The sequence below is a fragment of the Heteronotia binoei genome, chromosome 14 (assembly GCF_032191835.1).
Source record: "Heteronotia binoei isolate CCM8104 ecotype False Entrance Well chromosome 14, APGP_CSIRO_Hbin_v1, whole genome shotgun sequence".
Taxonomy (NCBI): domain Eukaryota; kingdom Metazoa; phylum Chordata; class Lepidosauria; order Squamata; family Gekkonidae; genus Heteronotia; species Heteronotia binoei.
The window spans coordinates 31,471,198-31,488,682 of record NC_083236.1 but is presented as its reverse complement, the minus strand read 5'-3'; the positions used below and the strand labels follow the sequence as shown (position 1 = coordinate 31,488,682).

Here is a 17,485-nt window from a genome sequence, read left to right as displayed (position 1 = left end):
GACTTCCGTAATACATCGACTTTTTAAAAAAAGCCGTAGAGAGACAGCCGCTAGGCCCAATTAATGGCTGGTGCCTATGGGCACTTCCGGGATACACTCGCTCCTCCCTACGCTACCGGCTCCACCATAGAGAGGCCGGGGAAGAGCGATGCTCTGCTTAGCGGAAGCAGAGAGTTGCTTGGCGCTCTGTCTCCTTTCTTCTCCATGGCGCCGCTAAGGCGAAGTTGATGGCGACGGCGGCATGGACCGGGGCGGCGGGGCTTCCGGCGGGTCCCGTGCCGGGAGTCCTGGAGAAGATCTTCAGCCTCAGCTTGGTGGCGCCGGAAGGCAACGCTACTTGCTCCATCGCCTTCTGCCAGTTCCCAGGTAGGCCCCCCGCCGCCTAGGCTGGCTTATAAGGGTGCGGGACTGCGCATGGGGAATCGGGTCCCTAGATTGGGCTGACGCGTGAGGAGGCAAGCGGAGGATCTGTTTCAACGTCATTGTAGGACTCGGACTCGAGACACGCCCTTAGCTAGTCTTTGATTGTTGGGGGCGGGGTGAGGCGACGCCTCGCTTTCCAGGGGCTGAGATGTCAACAGGTTCTTCGCTTCACTTGATTTGCTTTTGCCCGCGTTAAACAGGTGCTGGATCAGGCTTCAACGGCTTCCTTCTTTAGTTTTCCCTGCAGGCAGAATTGCATTCCAATAAAGAGTAGTCTCATCAGATCTTGGAAACTAAGCAGGGTCGACCCTGGTTAGTACTTGGATGGGAAGGCCGCCATGAAAGTTCAGGGTTGTGATGCGGAGGCAAACCCCTTTTGAATGTCTCTTGCTGTCACTGTGAGTCAGCTGCAACTTGGTAGCACTTTCCACTATCAAAGGGTGGTTCTTCTAGTGACTTTGAACTTGAAAACGGGGGGCGGGGCTAGTGAAAGATTTAGGTGTGGAGAGGAAGGGATATTTTTTCTGTTGCATCTTCTAGGACTTCTGTTTGTAAGACAAAGTTATGTTTGGATGTGCTGGTAGGCTGAAATGGTTACTGGCAGAAAGTCAGTGGCTTGTTAATGATGCATGAGAACCACTTGGCTTTTGCAGTTTGGAGGGATTTTTGTGGGGAATGCTACAGTAACCAATACTGTGATCTGGCAAGGTACTTTTTATGTTCTTAAGTGCAGTAGTGCATGCTCAGAATCATTTAGTTTGTTAATCTTTAGGACTGTGTATCCTTGCTTAATAAAATTGTGACTAGCCTGAGACCAAGGTCAGCCCATCAGCTATTTGAAATATGATTTTTAGAGTTGGAAGGTACAGTAGAGCGATGTTGCTGTTTTTGGTATGCCTTTTGGATGATTTAGCTCACAGAAGTGTAATGCCGTTCTGTAAACCCAATATATATTTAAGTTTTGTTGGTTTATTAGAGGTATTTCTTCACCCCATGTGTCATTGTGATTCCACTATGCACCTATGCACCTCCTATAAGCCCTTGCAGAAGCTTGATCTTGGTGTGAACTGTTAGGTGTAGCAACACTGAAATCTCTTTGCTCTTTCCTATCAGAGATGTGGTATGGTGTCTTCCTGTGGGCTCTGGTGTCGTCCATACTGTTCCACATCCCTGCAGGATTGCTGGCCCTCTATACCCTTCGGCGACACAGCTATGGCAAGTACATGTCAGTGAGTATCCTGCTGATGGGCATCGTGGGACCAATAACTGCAGGCACATTAACTAGTAAGTTGGCTGCTCAAAAGATTAGTTAGCCCACCCCTGACTGTAATTGGGACAATCTCCTTCTCTAGGATATGAACAGGAACGCATATTTCTGTTCATGTATCTGGTACAGTTGATGGGCTATTCTCAACACCCAGCTGCAGGTGCACAAAGACATTTGGCAACAGATTACAAATATCCTAATCCTGTGTTTGCCTCTGCTATGTCAAGTATGGGTAAGGAAGGCATGTAGAGGGGAGCAACAGCAAGACAGTAAGAGCTGCTTAATCCTTCCCCTGTCTTCTGCTTTATATCTGTAGTCCCCAACCTATTGCAGGCAGCTTTTCCTCCAGTGTAGCATTTAAGACCAGACTTCTTGTTCAGGTGAGGACAAGCAATGAGAAGGAAACAAAAGAAGTGTGTGGAGAGAGATTAAATTCTTTCCCCTTTTCTGCTTACCACTTTATCCTTGCAAATGCCCTCTCTTGAACCACTTAGGGCCCAGCTCAGGATTCCCAATGTCATGTTTGTTGTGCAGTGCCTAGTTCCAGCCTAGGAGGGCCAGAAATAGAACCAGTGTATGACTGCCAGAAACTGAAGCTCAGCAACTATTGTCCTCCTTCCTGTTTGTTCTTGCTTATTTATTAAAGTATTTCCACCTTGCTGTTTTCCCTTGTGGCTCACAGTGGTTTGCAACTTGGAGCTTAAAAACATAAATGCAGTAACACTCCCAAAGAATCTTTCTAAAAATCCTAGAAGTCTATACCTCATTGCAGGCCCCAGCAAATGAAACAAGCCTTGCAGTGCCTTCTAAAGAAAATCTAAAACCATTGTCTCCTCAGGAATCTTTTGTTCCATGGGGTGGAAGTTAACAATAGAGGAAGTGCAGGGTGTAGTGGTTTGCAAGCAGGTAGAAGGAACAGCCAACAGGTGGCGACCTGAAGACAGTAGTTGGGACACAGCTGTATATTGGACAAGATGGTGCTTTCAGCCTCCCAGGTCATGAAAGCTTTGAAAGTCATGACCAACATCATTAACTGAGCTGAAAAGAAGCTGGCAAATAGTGTAGCTGTTTCAAAACAGGTGAAGTATGTCCCCAAATGCTGCATTGTGCAACTTGTAGGTGGTGGAAAGTGCCAGTGAGTCACAGCTGACTTTTAGTGACCTTGAGACGGTGGAATTTTTAAGACCAGAGACAGAACTGGTTTGGGATTGCTTGCTTCTGCAAAGCAACTCTGGACTTCTTGGTGGTCTCCCATCCGAGTACTAACCAGGGCCGGTCCTGATTAGCTTCTGAGATCTGACAAGATTGGTCTAGTGTGGGCCATCCAGGTCAGAGCAATCTGCTTCTTGTTAGCTGCTGTCAAAAGTGCTAAACCAGATAGGCCATCAGTCTGATCCAGTGTGCCAGTTTTATGGCTGAAACCATCAGAAAAAGTGGAAGTTGATCTGTAGGGTTTATTTTTGTTGCTGTTGTGTGGGAATGGAAAGACAATGGGAGAGAGTAAGTGGGCTGTGAATTCCATATTCTCTCCCCTTTCCACCTTCTTTACAGGTGCTGCAATTGCTGGTGTTTACAGAGCTGCTGGGAAGGAGATGACTCCCTTTGTGGCCCTGATGTTAGGCGTGGGGCAGTCCTGCTGCGTGGTGATAATTTCCTTCTTACGGATTTTAGCCACCCTTTAGCGGTGCTTTGGAAATGGAGGCCAGGGCAGCTTCAAGCAGCGATCCTGGTTGTTGAAGAAATCAAAGGGTTCAGTAAGCAAAGACATGCTCCTGCTGAAGCCTGATGGGAGTCATACTTAGACTAAGGGCACTCGGGGACCAGCTGCCCTTTGTTTCGCTGAAGCTTGTGCTGGAGAATTTTGCCCATGGATCCTGTGTTCGAGTGGCCCTTTTATCTCTAATCAGGCAAAGCCCTCGATTACAAGGAAGACTATTCCATGCACTCATGTTGTGAGCTTCGAATGATGTTTTAAGGCAGTTGAGGCTGCTCAGTCTCTGTCTTCTGGCCAGTTAGTATGATGGAATGACTGTGTGCGCATGAATGGGTGAGAAGGATGAAATGCTTTTAAATCTTTCTAGAATGCTGCCCAATGGGTTGGAAGCTTTCACATCCAGCTCTGCTGTCAAACAGGCTATCAGCTTGTCTTATAAAGCTGGTTGAAACAGACGCTGGTTACGTGTTTTAAAAATTATACTGTTTTTGTAACCTTAAGTGCCAAGTGTGTGTGTGTGGGGGGGCGTGTCTTTGTGGGATGTTGTGTATCTGTGTGAATTCAGTGAACAGACATGAAGATCATCTTGTAGTAACTAAAAGTATCCCAGGATGCTTACCTCTGAGCAACTTTACTACTGAACTCAATTTGTGTAAGGGAGATGCACTTTAATGAACTCACGCCCCTTATAGGGAGAAATGTGAATTGGAAGCTCTACGGGACACACCGAACTGCTTCTTCGGGCAAGACATTCTTCAGATTCCAGTTACCACTGTCTTAATACAAGATATTCTCTGCCGCTACCTCAAAAACAGTGGATTTGCAAATGCTGCTCTATTGAAGCTTGCAGACAGGTGTTTTGTGTCTTGTTTGCAAGGTAAACAATAGGATGAAATCTATTAAATGCTATGGTAACTGGTTCCTAAACCCCAGCACGCTTTCTATTGTTAAGCTGTGAAATATTTTTAGCACTTCTTTTATGCGAGCAGTGTTGTGATAATCCGTTGTCTTAATCTTGTTTGGGTAAAAAAGTGTATCTGCCTGAATTCAAAGACATTCGTGCAGGGTCACTGTTTTGCTGTGCAGCTAGCAATTGTATCTGTGAACTGGACCTCACCCCAGGGGACCTTTAGTGAATTTTGGGGCCTATAAGTGCCTGAGCAGCTTGCCCTTTCCCCTCTCCAGTGACTAGTCTTAGAAACCTGACTATTCCTTGAGTGAAGGTAATTTGGTTTCTACTTGGGAACCCAGAAGTTATTTCTCCAGGGGTTTAGTTCAGGCGTTTACTCACCTGCCATGAGGCCATGAATCCTACCAGTGTCTTGAATGTCTTTTAAAGATCTGGTGCCAGCTCTTTCTGGAGGAGGCTGTTAACAGCTGACAGGAACAAGCCATGTGGGGATGGGTGGTGGTGGTATGTTATACAGGCCTCTCATGGTTTTGGTACATGGGTGGTGTTTCTTGGATAGAAACACTTCACTGTGTCAATCTGTACATCATCTTCGCATGATGACTTTGTAGTAAGACACTTCAAAGCACCCCCATCTCCAACCCTTCCTTGAATTGGCTCTTGGCATACATTCTTGTTTAAAATCAGATTTCCCCTTACCTATATTTATTTCTCCATTGTACTATTCACTGCCTTCCCCAATTCAGCTGCCCTGTCTAGAAGCTCTAAACTTCGTAAATTGCATAGTCTGCAACTCAGTGGTTGCTGGCAGCAGACTACCTAGTTAGGAAAGGCTGCTTCTTTCCTCTCATGTCTCTATAACAATCAGGATCATTTAGTGAGATCCTCCGATCATTGTGGTTGTGGGTTTTTTGTGCCTTAGGATGGGCTGGAGCACTTTATAGCTATTGTCTGTGGCTCTTCCTTTCTCTGCATCTGAAAAAAGTCACTATTATTTTGTTGTTATTTCTCTCTCTCCTGCTTTTTGTTTCTTTTTCAGCTACTGCAGTTTGATCCTGTTAGTTTGTTTTGTAAATCCTTGTTGATCCAGTGGTTGAAAACATTTCCCCCCCCCTCCTTTTCCCCACTCCAAGATCAAATCTGTTTTGCTTTGCTCCTAAATGTTTGGATTGCGGCCTTAGTGGACACAGAGGACAATCCCCCTCAGCAAGGGCCATAACCAGTATCTTGACCAGCAGAATAATAGTCTATGTAACCCTACAATGGACAGGAATCTCCTTCGTTTCCTCCGCTCACCTCATCCTGATCGTGGGATAGGCTGCCCTTTTACTAAAACGCCTGCAGAATTGTGGCACTTGCAAGGGATTCCTTGGAAAATGTATTGAAATGTAATGAAGCATTAAATGAATAACTCAAGGAATAACTCAAGAGGATACCATGTGTTATGGTTGTGATCTTTGCCTAATATATCTTTCAAGCTATGCTGTCCCAAGATCTGCCACTGTTGGCCCTCCTCGTCTGTGATGGAGATTTTCCTGAGCTGCCCTGAGACCGCATCTGAAACTTTGTACTCCGCTGATTGCTGTGATGTGTGAACAAACCTTTGTACGACAGGAAGAACAGTACTGCTAATATCAGGTTTTTATTTTTCTACTGACACTTCCGTGTTTGATATATTTTACTAATAAAATCCCCACTGATTCCTGTGAGCTAGAGCAGTGTGTCTTTATGGTACCCGGGAACACCTGTTTGTGGGTCTCAGATAGTTTGATTCAGAAGGACTTCATCCTTTTGCATGGTTCATCTAGCACTCTGAAATCCAACTTGGAATCTGATTTCTTCAAGAACATTCTGTCTAAGGTTCTTCAACTGTTCTGTGGGGAATTCCTATTGAAAGGTGACCTTATTGTCAGTCCACAAAGAAGTTGAGGAGACTTATTATAAGAATTGGAAGCATTGGTGTTGTGCTTCCTAACATTTTTATTATGCAAAGAATTTTAGGCCATGCTGTTCCTCTTAAATTGTAAAGCAGGCAAAAGGGAGATCCAGCTGTTGCTTTTTTGTCACACGTTGGTGGGTTCTTCCGTTGAGCTTCTGCCCAATTTTCTTTTACCAAGAAACGTACTCGCCCTTCCAATTCAAAAATCGCCCACTTTGTTCTTCAGAGAGGTTGGAGAGCATATTAAGGATCCCATGAACGCTTTCTTCCACTGGCAGTTCTGCCTGCATTTGGTTAAACAGTGGAAAAGGGGGGAAAAAAGGTCTAAGTTGCTACTAGAGGACTTGGGAGCTGGGTGGGGTTAGGAAACAATTATGTTCTTTGGAACCAGGGAGTCAGACATTTAAGAGGGTGAAGGAGGCCCATGGTGAGTATGCAAGAAAAGCTGCAGACTCTAGGATGGGGAAAATGCTACTGAAGATGTCATCATCTTCCTGCCTACTTGAGCAGGGTCATGGGGAAGAAGAAGACTGTTTCCTACGTTGGTTCAAAATATACCACCAAGTCTCTAGTCTGGTCAGCAATTCCTGGTTTTTCCCCCTCCCCCTTGCCATATGTACAGTCCTCCCCAGTATGACACCCATAGGTGCCAACCTCCCAGTTGTGTCTGGAGAGATCAGTTCACATGAAGAAAATAGCTGCTTCAGAAGGTAGACTCTATGGCATCATACCCCACTGAAGTCCCTCTCCAAACCTCACCTGCCTAAGGTTCTACCCCTAAAATCTCCCAAGTATTTCCCAGCTCATAGCTGGCAACCCTAGTTGCATTGGTAAAGCAAATAATCATCAAAGCAAAGAGTCAAATGCTGACTTTGTCCTCTCTCCTTGAAGCAGGAAGGCCTTTGGAAGAGCTCAGGAGCCCATCACCGTTGTGTTTAGGGAGAACCCAATTTGGGAACAATTGCCCCCATCTTAGGAGAAAGCTTGGCTTGCAACCTTGACCTTTTATGATTGGCCTCAGCTTTCCCATGGCAGCCATTTTGTGATTGACCCCTGAAGCAGCCATGTCATGGTGGTTCCTGCTCTCTGATCACAACATTCCAAAAGGGCCCATAGGCTCAACAGACCAGGGGCCCTCATAACTATTTTAGTATATTTCTATTCCACCCATTCCCCATAGGGCTCAGGGTGGAGTACAACATATGACAAAACAATAAAATACAATAAAAACATTCTATAAACAGTCAACTCAAAAGCACTCAGATTACCATGTCATCACATATTGCCCAGCCTAGCCATCTCACATCATGATATCTCATAGAGATGGCAGTTTTTATTCCATTTCCTAGCACAGATGACAGTGCTGTCCGGGGAGGCCAACCTGATCAAGAATAGATGCTCGCAGCCTCAGCTAAAAGCCTGGCGAAACAGCTCCGTTTTACAGGCCCTACGGAAGGCTAATAAGCCAGGTAGGGGCTGGATCTCTTTAGGGAGCTGATTCCACCAGGTCAGGGCCAGGACTGAAAAGGCCCTTGCCCTAGTTGAGGCGAGGTGGGCATCTCTTGGGCCAGGGACGGCCAACAGATGTTGGGAGGCCGAACGTAATGACCTGGGCATATATGGAAGGAGACAGTCCCGCAGGTATGTTGGTCCCAGGCCACGTAAGACTTTAAACGTTAGAACTAAAACCTTGAAGCGGATCCGATACTCAACGGGCAGCCAGTGCAGATTGTGGAGTGCCAGCCGAATGCCCACCCATAAAGGTGGTGCAGTCAGCAGGCGAGCCGCCACATTCTGCACCCACTGCAGTTTCTGGATCAGTCTCAAGGGTAAGCCAGTGTAAAGCAAGTTACAGTAGTCTAGTCTGGAAATGACCATTGCATGGATCAGTGTAGCCAGGTCCTGGGAGGATAGATATGGTGCTAGTTGCCTGATCTGCCAAAGATAACAAAAGGCAGACCTGGCAACCATCGTGATCTGGGCCTCACTGGAAAGGGAGGCATCCAAGGTCACTCCTAAGCTCTTCACCTGTTGGGCTGGCACCAATGTGGCACCATCCAAAGCTGGGAGCTTGATGCTGATACCCATCCCACCCCGACTCAGGTACAGGACCTCCATCTTAGCTGGATTCAGTTTCAGCCGGCTCTGTTGTAACCACGCAGCCACGGCTCTCAATGCCTCAGACAACTGGTCAGGGGCAGCGACTGGCCGGCCACTCATCAACAGATAGAGCTGGGTGCCATCAGCGTACTGGTGGCAACCCAGCCCAAAACTTCGTGCAATCTGGGCAAGGGGGCGTATATAGATGTTAAATAATGTTGGTGAGAGAATGGCTCCCTGCGGCACTCCACATATAAGTGGATGCCACAAGGAAGTCTGCTCGCCAAGCCACCACCCTTTGTCCCCGTCCCCGGAGAAAGGAGGAAAACCATTGTAAGGCCAATAATCTACAGGTCAAGCTTTTGTGGATGGTACCTTTTCAGTCCCCATATCAGTTTTCACCCAGCCTGGATGGATTGCAGCAAACAGGATCCCGTCATCTTTGTATTCTAGTGCCTGGCACCGGGTAAGCATATTCAGTGCAGTCTGGAGACAATCAGAAGAATGCTGGAGGTTACTCAATGAACCCTGATGCACAACAGCTGCAAGATGCTTTCATGCATTTGTGAAAAGGGTGGGCTGGCGAGGGCATGGTGGAAGTATCTCCTTAGTCCCATGATGTCAGGCTAACTTACATTATCATCCACAGGCATGTTGCCAGAAATGTTTGCAGAGAACTCAGGGTATGCAGGTGAGTGTGTGATCTAATGTGGTTATTTAACCCTGCTACTGCTTTCTGAATAAGCTTTCACATATTATGCCTTGGGCTGTGTTCCTATCAAATTTATCTTGGGGGTAGAAAATGTCCCAAAAAATAATATGGCAGAAGACATTATGTTTCACAGTACCCAGACACTCAGTAGCCAGCCAGCCACCCAGAGCCTGTCTGATGAGGCAGAAGAAATGCATTAATAATTACAAAGCTTTCTCTGTGATGAGATAGATATTCTCCATGTTATGCAAAGGAGCTCTGTCTCCCCAGAGCACTTCAAAATGCTTCACTGTAGCACAATTTTCTAAAAAACAGATTTTTTTAAAAAAAAATAAATAAATACAATTTATGACATGGGGTTAAAAAAAAACACAAGTAGGTTTGATGGTTCTTTTGTACACCAGCTGTGCTTTTTCATTTCTATAAAAAGCTACAGGAGATATGAGACTGTATGGTACCTACATTGTTTACTACTGTACAAGTGGCAGTGTCCTGAAAGGACAAAGCTGTGGAGCCACTCCTAAATTCATTGGCATTGTTTATTTAGATTTCTCTTTCCTCCGCCTGTGAGGACCCATATCTGCTTACATAGCTCTCCTTTCTTTTTTCCTCACAACAGCCCTGTGAGGGGAAATTAGGCTGAGTTTATGTGTAAGGCTGAAAGTCACACAACAGGTTTCTATGGTAGAGTGGGGATTTGAGTCCATGTCTCCCAGATCCTAGTCTGACACTCTAACCACTACACCACCTTGGCTTTCTGTGCATTCTGCCAAACAAAGTGCGCCCTGTCTGGAAACGGAAGCCTGTCTGGAAACGGAAGCTTTTATAAATGACGTTGCTTTTAAAAATGTGATTTTTGGCTGTCCTAGTATCTTTCCACTTATTAGCTAGAAAGCCAGGAGGTAGGAACAGGTTTACTGCCTGCTGAGTTACCTTTGCACAACGGTAAGAGATGACCGGGAAGACTTTCATGCTGGGTGGGGTTCCCATGGAGCTTCCGATGGTGGAAGTGTTAATAATAGCTGCCTTACTGCAGCACAGTCCTTTCTCCTTGCTCTGCTTGGCAGCTGCCTTCACCAAAGGCAGGAATGTCTGTAGAGAGAAAGTTATTTTCTACAATTGTCTTTCCCTCATTTGCGGAACATCTTAGTTTGTTTTAATGTAGCGAATTGACATTTAAATGAATGTCCAGCCCACATGTTTTGCTGGTGGAAGAGGAAGAGATTGGATTTATATCCCGCCCTTCCCTGGGAGTCTCAGAGTGGCTTACAATCTCCTTTCCTTCCTCACCCCACAGCAGACACCTTGTGAGGTTGGTGGGGCTGAGAAAGCAGCTCTGAGAGAACTATGGCTTGGCCAGGGTCACCCAGCAACTGCATGTGGCGGTGTGGGGAATCAAACCTGGTTCTCCCAGATTAGAGTCCGCACTCTTAACCACTACACCAAAATGGCTCTCTGCACAGTGGAGTAAGCGGAGACCCACAAGACTTGCAAGGGAGGGAAAATCCATCTGCCTCCTCCAGTTTCTCTAGACTTCCCATTGTCATATTCTCTCCCTTTTCCCATCCAGCTACCACTACTTTCCCTTCTTTCATGTGGAGCATTGCTAAGCAGTCCCAAATTGCCATTAATGATCTCTCATTGAAGGTGGATGGGGTTAAAACACCACAATTTTTCAAATGAAGTTTTTCTGCACATCCAGGTGTGCAGAAATGTCTCCCCAATTGCTGTACCTGGCCCCATTGTGTGGGTTTTTTGATCTGAACTCCAGTTCAGAATTCGGTGTTAGATGTACACCTGTTGTTTCAGTTGCCACAATGGGAGAAGGCCAGATCTGCATTGTGGCTAAAAGACAGGTTGGGGATCCCTCTTTGGATTTTACTGGTGTATTCACTCTGTAGTTTCTTCCTTTCCGGGAGAAGGTCTGCCCCAGAACATAGCATGATACAAAACTCTACCTTGGTCATCAGCATTGGCCCAACAAGGTTGATTTTGCACACACTCAGCATGTCTTCTTGGTCCACCGTCTCCAGTGTGCTCGGGGGCATGACGCCAGCGTTGTTTATCAAAAGGTTGAGCCCTCTTCCGGCCAAGTGGCCCTCGACTACCTTTGCAGCAGCCTTGATGCTCTCTTCGTCGGTGACCTCTAGAGTGGGGATGTAAAGGAATTAATCATGGAAATTTTTTAGGTCCATTTCTAGAGCTGTCTAGTATGCCTTTGGGTGGTTGGACATAAACACATCTCTTCCCATTTGGAATATATATCCTGCACTTTCTCCCTCAGTGAAAGCATCAAAGTAGCTGACAAAAAATACATTGGAAATGAAACATGATAGTGTGAAAACATTTATCAAAGCAAAATATTGTAGAAGAGCCAAATAATCCATCATGGTATCTCTGTACCTGCCTAAAATGCTCTGCCTTATGAAGCTCTCTGAAGGCCAACAGGGAAAGCCATTCCAAGGGGCAGAAGCCACCACTGAGAAAGCCCAGAGCCGGGCTGAGTCAGGACTCTCCAGCCTGCATGCTGGCACTCTTAGCACACAGTTAGCACAACTGCACTTATTTATATATTTGTACCCCCACTTTTCTCCTCAGTGGGGACCCAAAGCAGCTTAGCATTCACTTTTGTCCTCACAACAATCACCCTGCGAGGTAGGCTGGGCTGAGGGAGAGAGCGATTGCCCCAAGGTCACCCAGCCAGCTTCCATGGCAGAGTGGGGTCCAGAATCAGAGTCTCTCAGTTCCTAGTCCAATGCACTGACTGCCACACACTCAAAAGCAGCCTAGTGGCCCCACAGGTTGATAGAGGAAGTGATGATCCTTCAAGCATGTGGGTTTCTGGCCAGAAAAAGCTTAAAGGAAAGAGCTGGCACCTTAAATTAGGAAACAAATAGAGCGTCAGGAAAGAGATTCCAGGATAGATGTTATTATCCAAACTGGTTTATTTATGTATTTATTTGATTTGATTTATAGCCCACCCTTCCGGCAAAGCAGGCTCAGGGCGGGTTCCATCATAGTCATACAATCGAAGCATTGCGGCAACCTGAGCAAGAGCTGACCTCTCACATAATCAAGGGAATAGCAAACTGGTTTGCTGTAAAGTTCTCAGTGTACCTGGTCTTCCCTCAGCCACTCCCTCAGCCTCAAACCAGGACAGAACCAATAGATCCCAGAGGCTTATTTAAAGACAACTGCATGTTATAAGCCTACCCTTGACCCCTGTGAAACTCCATAGTCTGAATCTCTGGCATAAAGGTGAAAACTTCTATCCTCTGCAATCATACATTTATTAAACTCAGTGAGACTGATTCAGTATAGAATCCACATTTTTATGCTTTGTTTTTTTAACAAATGTGGCTTGCTTTAGGGGAGGAGAGGCCATGGCTTAGTGACAGAACCTGTGCTTTGTATATAGAAAACTCCAGTTTCAATTCCTGGCATCTCCCAGTTTTGGATCCTTGCAGAGTTGGGAAGAACCCTGGAGAGCTGCTGCCCATCTGAGTATTTAGTTAATTTCATTTATATGAAGTTGGGGGAGGGGGGTGGTATTTGTGAATTTCCTGCATTGTGCAGCGGGTTGGACTAGATGACCCTCGAGATCCCTTCCAACTCTGATTCTATATCCTGCTTTTCTTCTCAATGAGGATCCAAAGTGACTTAAGTCATCCTCTTTTCCTCCATTAGTTCCTCTGTGAGATGTGTTAGGCGGAGAGGACATGACTGGGCCCTGGTTGCCCTGCCAAGCTTTTGTGGCAGAGTGGGGATTCGAACCTGGATCTCCTAGTCTGACACTCTGATCACTACACCATGCTGGCTTTCACTGAAAGTCAACTAGAAGGGTGGAGGTTCTGACTCGGTGTAGGGTGGTTATGTAAGTTGTGGGGACAGTTTGTTTAAAACACAAAACCCGAAGCATTTCTCATGGGTGGAGGAACAGAATCTCAGCTGCAGGCAGGATGAAACAAGCAAAGCTAATGGAGTTGCCTGAGAGATGCTGTACGTGGGGGGGGGGGGCAGCAAACAATATCTGAAAAGCGAGAGCACTGAGGACAGATTGACAGAAGGCGTGGCAGCGCAGGGGCATTCTGGGGAAGTCTCTTTGTTCCTTTTGTCTAGAAGTAGTACAGTTAATCTAACTGGTGCTGTTATTTGCACAAAGTTTATAATCTCTTTTGAGATGCCTGCCTGAACCATTCAAGTCTCAGGTAGCAGGGCTGGAAAAGAGCTTTCTCAGCCAGGTGCCTTGGAGGGCTGTCAGGTCAGCCAAAAAAATACTGGTTGAGATGGATCAATGGCCTGACAGCTTCCTGTGTCAGGAGGGGCTGTCGTTCAGTGGCAGAGCATCTGCTTGGCATTCAGAAGATCCCAGACTCAATCCCTGGCATCTCCTGCTAAAAAGGATAGGGTAAGAGATGAAGTGGAATACTGGAGACCCAAGAGAACCTGCTTGTCCAAATGGGCAAGATTCCCTTTGGGGACCATCATGTGATGGATGGTCCCCTTTGGGGACTTATTCAGTATAAAGACAGTTTTATGTTTTCATGTATTCAGGTAGGGAGAATTTCCAGAGGATGTATGCATTCTATGCTTTCCAGATCTTCCATTGTGGTGGAAGACCTCCTGCTATCTGGTTTCTGTTCCTGCCGCTGCTTAGCAGGGTGGAGGGGGAAATAGATGGGGGAAAGTATTGTTGCACCAAAAGCACCATGTCACTTCTGATCCAAACCCAGAAGTGACACCACCAACCACATCAGTGAGACACTCTAGGATTCATCCAAAACTAGAGCATTACACAGAGGGCGTTTTCGCACTGACCTTCAAGTGGCGCGACGACCCTCTTCACACCGGAGGATCTGCGCGGATTTCGCACAAGAAGCGCCGGCGCACCCAAAAGAGCCGGCGACTTCCGTCGCGAAACCCGCTCAAACGGAAACCGCCAAGAAGCAGGAAAACGTTTGAGCGGCTTTTGCGACGGAAGTTGCCGGCTCTTTTGGGTGCGCCGGCGCTTCTTGTGCGAAATCCGCGCAGATCCTCCGGTGTGAAGAGGGTCGTCGCGCCACTTGAAGGTCAGTGCGAAAACGCCCAGAGACATATTTCTGTCCACCCACTGCCTTTCCCTGTGAGATCAACCCATGTGGTGAAGATTTGGAGAGTAATATTTTAAGGTTACTACTGTCTGCGTAATGTTACTATCCCCAACAAGAGTCAGCTGGGGCAAGGAGAGGGGAACTGCTCGGGAACATCTGGCCAGCTGCACTCTACCTCAGCTGTGTTTGTGTCTTCTGTCTGTCAGGTATAGAGCTGGAGGTATGAGCATCTTGGCACTGAAGGCCGAGAACCAAAGGTCCCTTGGCCTTTTAGCCACAGTTGATGGTCTGTGACTGTTAGGAGCTGGCCACCAGATTTAACATCTATGAAGGGTTTGTGGGTTTTTAAATTCATTGTAGTTTTTCTTGTTTATTTTGCTGCTTATTTCAATTGGGTGGTTCTGTGAGCTACTTTGGGTCCCCCTCAGGGAGAAAAACAGAGCACTAAATGACCCCTTCTCCCCCTCAAAAAAGAGTTGGAAAAAAACAGCAAGAGGATAGTTTTTTCCCCCAGCTACTATCCTAGCTACTGAATAAAGTCTAAACAGGCCTTGACTTGGTGAAAGCTGCCCTGAACTTTCCGCCCTATGAAGATAGGCTTAAGGAAGAACCCATTTTTCTAAAGAACAAAGCATATAGGAATGAAAAGTTTGCCCAGAGGCCAAGCATCAAGTGTTGAGTGATGCACTTCATTCATGAATGTCCCTCTTCCCACCCTGAATGAAGCCAGAAGGCGTGAAGGTATCTACAGAGCCAGAACAAAAATGGGATCACTAAAGAAACACTCTGCTGGGTTGGTTGGCACAGCATTGGTGCCAGGATTGAACCCAGATAGCTACCATAAACCTGCCAGAAAGATTCCTTTGGCCCCGCTTGTTTAGGAGAAAACATACAATTCTCAGGTAGGAGACATGACAGACAATGTGATATAGTGGTTAAAGACTAGGATTTCGAAGACTCAGGTTTGAATCTTCACTCTGCCATGGAAACTTGCCTCAGGCCATTCACTCTCCCTCTCTCTCTCAGCCTAACCTACCTCACAGGGTTGTTGAGAGGATAAAATGGAGAAGAAGAAAGCTGTATAAGCCACTTTGGGTCCCCACTGGAGAGAAATGAAGTAAATAACATGACCAGTGTCATTTGCCATGACCTGGATGGCCCAGATTAGCCCAGTCTTGTCAAATCTCAAAAGCTGAGCATGGACTGGAGACCACCAAGGAAGTCCAGGGTCATAATGCAGAAGTAGACAATGGCAAACCACTTCTGAACAACTCTTTTGTCAAAAAAACTCACAAGGGGTTGCCATAAGTTGGCTGTGACTCAATGGTACTTTCCACTAGTTCCCTTGCCTGACTCCCAAGGACCTTCAGGGTAAGCTCAGCTCCCAGAAGTTTGCACCCCTAGTGTTCCCCCCCCCCGCCCATAGCAATATGGATAAAGAAATAATAATGGAAGAAAAAACAAGAATGCAGTGGACATACCAAGTTTCACTATTACAATGTTGGAATGTTTGTCAGCCAGCTTTTTCAGCTCCTGGAATCAGAAAAGGTTGTATGTTATATCACAAGAAGCTGGTATAAGATAAATGACTCAACAGAGTTATTTTGTTAGGGCCCCTGATTATCTATGTTTGCGTTATTTAACCTGAATGTATTCTTGGAGAAGGGGAAGCCCCATACCTGACCACCAAAAATCCTATTTGACATGCCCCACAGCTGCTGAAACTTCTGCAGGCATTGCCCACATGCTTTCAAGCCACAAGGAGCAGCAACTTGATCAGAAATATTAAAGCCACAAAATGCCATGCTTCTGCAGGAATGCAGCATACACAGGGGCTCTGCAAATCTTTATCAGTAACAGGCCTCCAGAAGTTCTACTGAATTATACTGTAGATTCAAACTGTTTTGTAATGAGGTCCTGCAAGAGCACACCCACCAGGCAATTGGTCATATCTCCAAGGCGGCTTCTACATAGCGATTGGCCTCCTCACATGGCTATGAATGCAGAGACATTTGCAGTGGCTATGATTCAGCCACACAGTGGGTTCTTCCCCAGGAGGCTAGTTCCATATTTGTGGGGGCACCAGACAGGGAGTTTTAATGGGCCCCCATGCGATCTACCACCACACCCCACTGGTCACACTTCCCTTCCATCCGTACCCATGCTCTCCCCATGCCTGTGTGTCCTTCCTTTAACCGTGAGCCTTCTCATCACCTGCATGGCCTTTGCCTGATGGTGCTAGGCAGCACACCTAGTTGGAGGTGCTGCTGCCATAGTTACTAGGAGCATCACTGCCATGCACCAACTGCATGGTCCTCCTCAATGATGCTGGGCTTCATGCTTAGCTGGGACTGGTAGCATGGGTATTGGGCACTTATGAGCAGGCAGGGAAAGGGCAGGCAGTAGGGAAGGTGTGTGGATGAAGTGCTGGTGGCCGTGGGCTCCACCAAAAGCTTTGGGCCTCGGCAGCTGCCTCATCTCTGGCTGTGCTGACGCTGGCCCAGGCCCAACACTTTCCCTGCCCCAATCTCCCACAGAATTAGAATACGTCTGCTCTACAGCCAACTCTTCCTCCCTTTAGGCCACATTTTTCAATGAGGCTTGTGAGGGAGACTTTCCTGACTGTGGTAAATCGGCACACCCCAAGGGCCAAAGTAATGCCTTTGTCTTCGAGCTGCTAAGGCCTTGTATTTTAGCCCGCAAAGATAGCAGCATGCTAGCTTTTCTTTTTCCTTTTCCTGAAAGCTAGCTGTGTTTTCCTGTGTTCTAAAACCGGCCTTTCCAAAAAGCTGTTTGTTCAAAAATTCTTGGCTCTCACCTGCATTCTCTCATCCTGAGGATTACGGCACGTGGCAAAGATGCATTCTGGGGGGTTGCGCATTTCTGCGAATTGCCTCACCAGTTCCATACCGATGCCCCGATTGGCTCCGGTCACCATGACAGTTCTGATGTGTCCCCCGGTCATGATGTTAGCTCGGATGCGGCCTTCCTAGGCTGGCTTTTTCGTCTCTTGTGGTCCCTTGAGTTTCCTCGGGGAGTTTTTGCCTTCTTTCCAGTCCCCGCCTCTTTGCTGAGCGATACCATGGGAGGGACGGTGGTTGGCTCTGTTTGTCGTTACAAAAGATGGGAGTTCGTGCTGTGTGCAGTGGCGTGACTCATGGAGGAAATCTGCTTTGGATAAACAAATATGCATTTGCAATCTGTGGCTGAGAAAGCCCTGAAGCGCAGCATGCTACAGCGCACTAGATTCCCTCCCTTTCCCCCCAATCCATATTCAGAAGGACACCAGGCCTGTAGCCAGAAATTTTTTGTTAGAGGGGCAAATGAGGA

At 46.8% G+C, this 17,485-nt stretch overlaps 2 protein-coding genes across 2 annotated transcripts; one reads left to right on the top strand and one right to left on the bottom strand.

The window, feature by feature from the left end:
- The first annotated feature begins 226 nt into the window (after nucleotides 1-226).
- Nucleotides 227-6,023, top strand: TMEM170A (transmembrane protein 170A). The gene is given in 4 exon segments (XM_060253744.1): nucleotides 227-277; nucleotides 279-366; nucleotides 1,537-1,707; nucleotides 3,242-6,023. Coding segments are annotated over 4 exon segments (426 nt in total). The 5' UTR covers nucleotides 227-241; the 3' UTR covers nucleotides 3,373-6,023.
- Nucleotides 6,024-6,255: 232 nt separating this feature from the next.
- Nucleotides 6,256-17,210, bottom strand: LOC132582239 (C-signal-like). Its single transcript, XM_060253777.1, has 6 exons — nucleotides 16,974-17,210; nucleotides 15,637-15,688; nucleotides 11,024-11,211; nucleotides 9,999-10,157; nucleotides 8,729-8,839; nucleotides 6,256-6,537 (listed from the first exon to the last, which is right to left on the bottom strand). The coding sequence occupies exons 1-6, from the start codon at nucleotides 17,118-17,120 to the stop codon at nucleotides 6,424-6,426; spliced, it is 771 nt and encodes a 256-aa protein (XP_060109760.1). The 5' UTR covers nucleotides 17,121-17,210; the 3' UTR covers nucleotides 6,256-6,423.
- Between the last annotated feature and the right edge of the window lie 275 nt (nucleotides 17,211-17,485).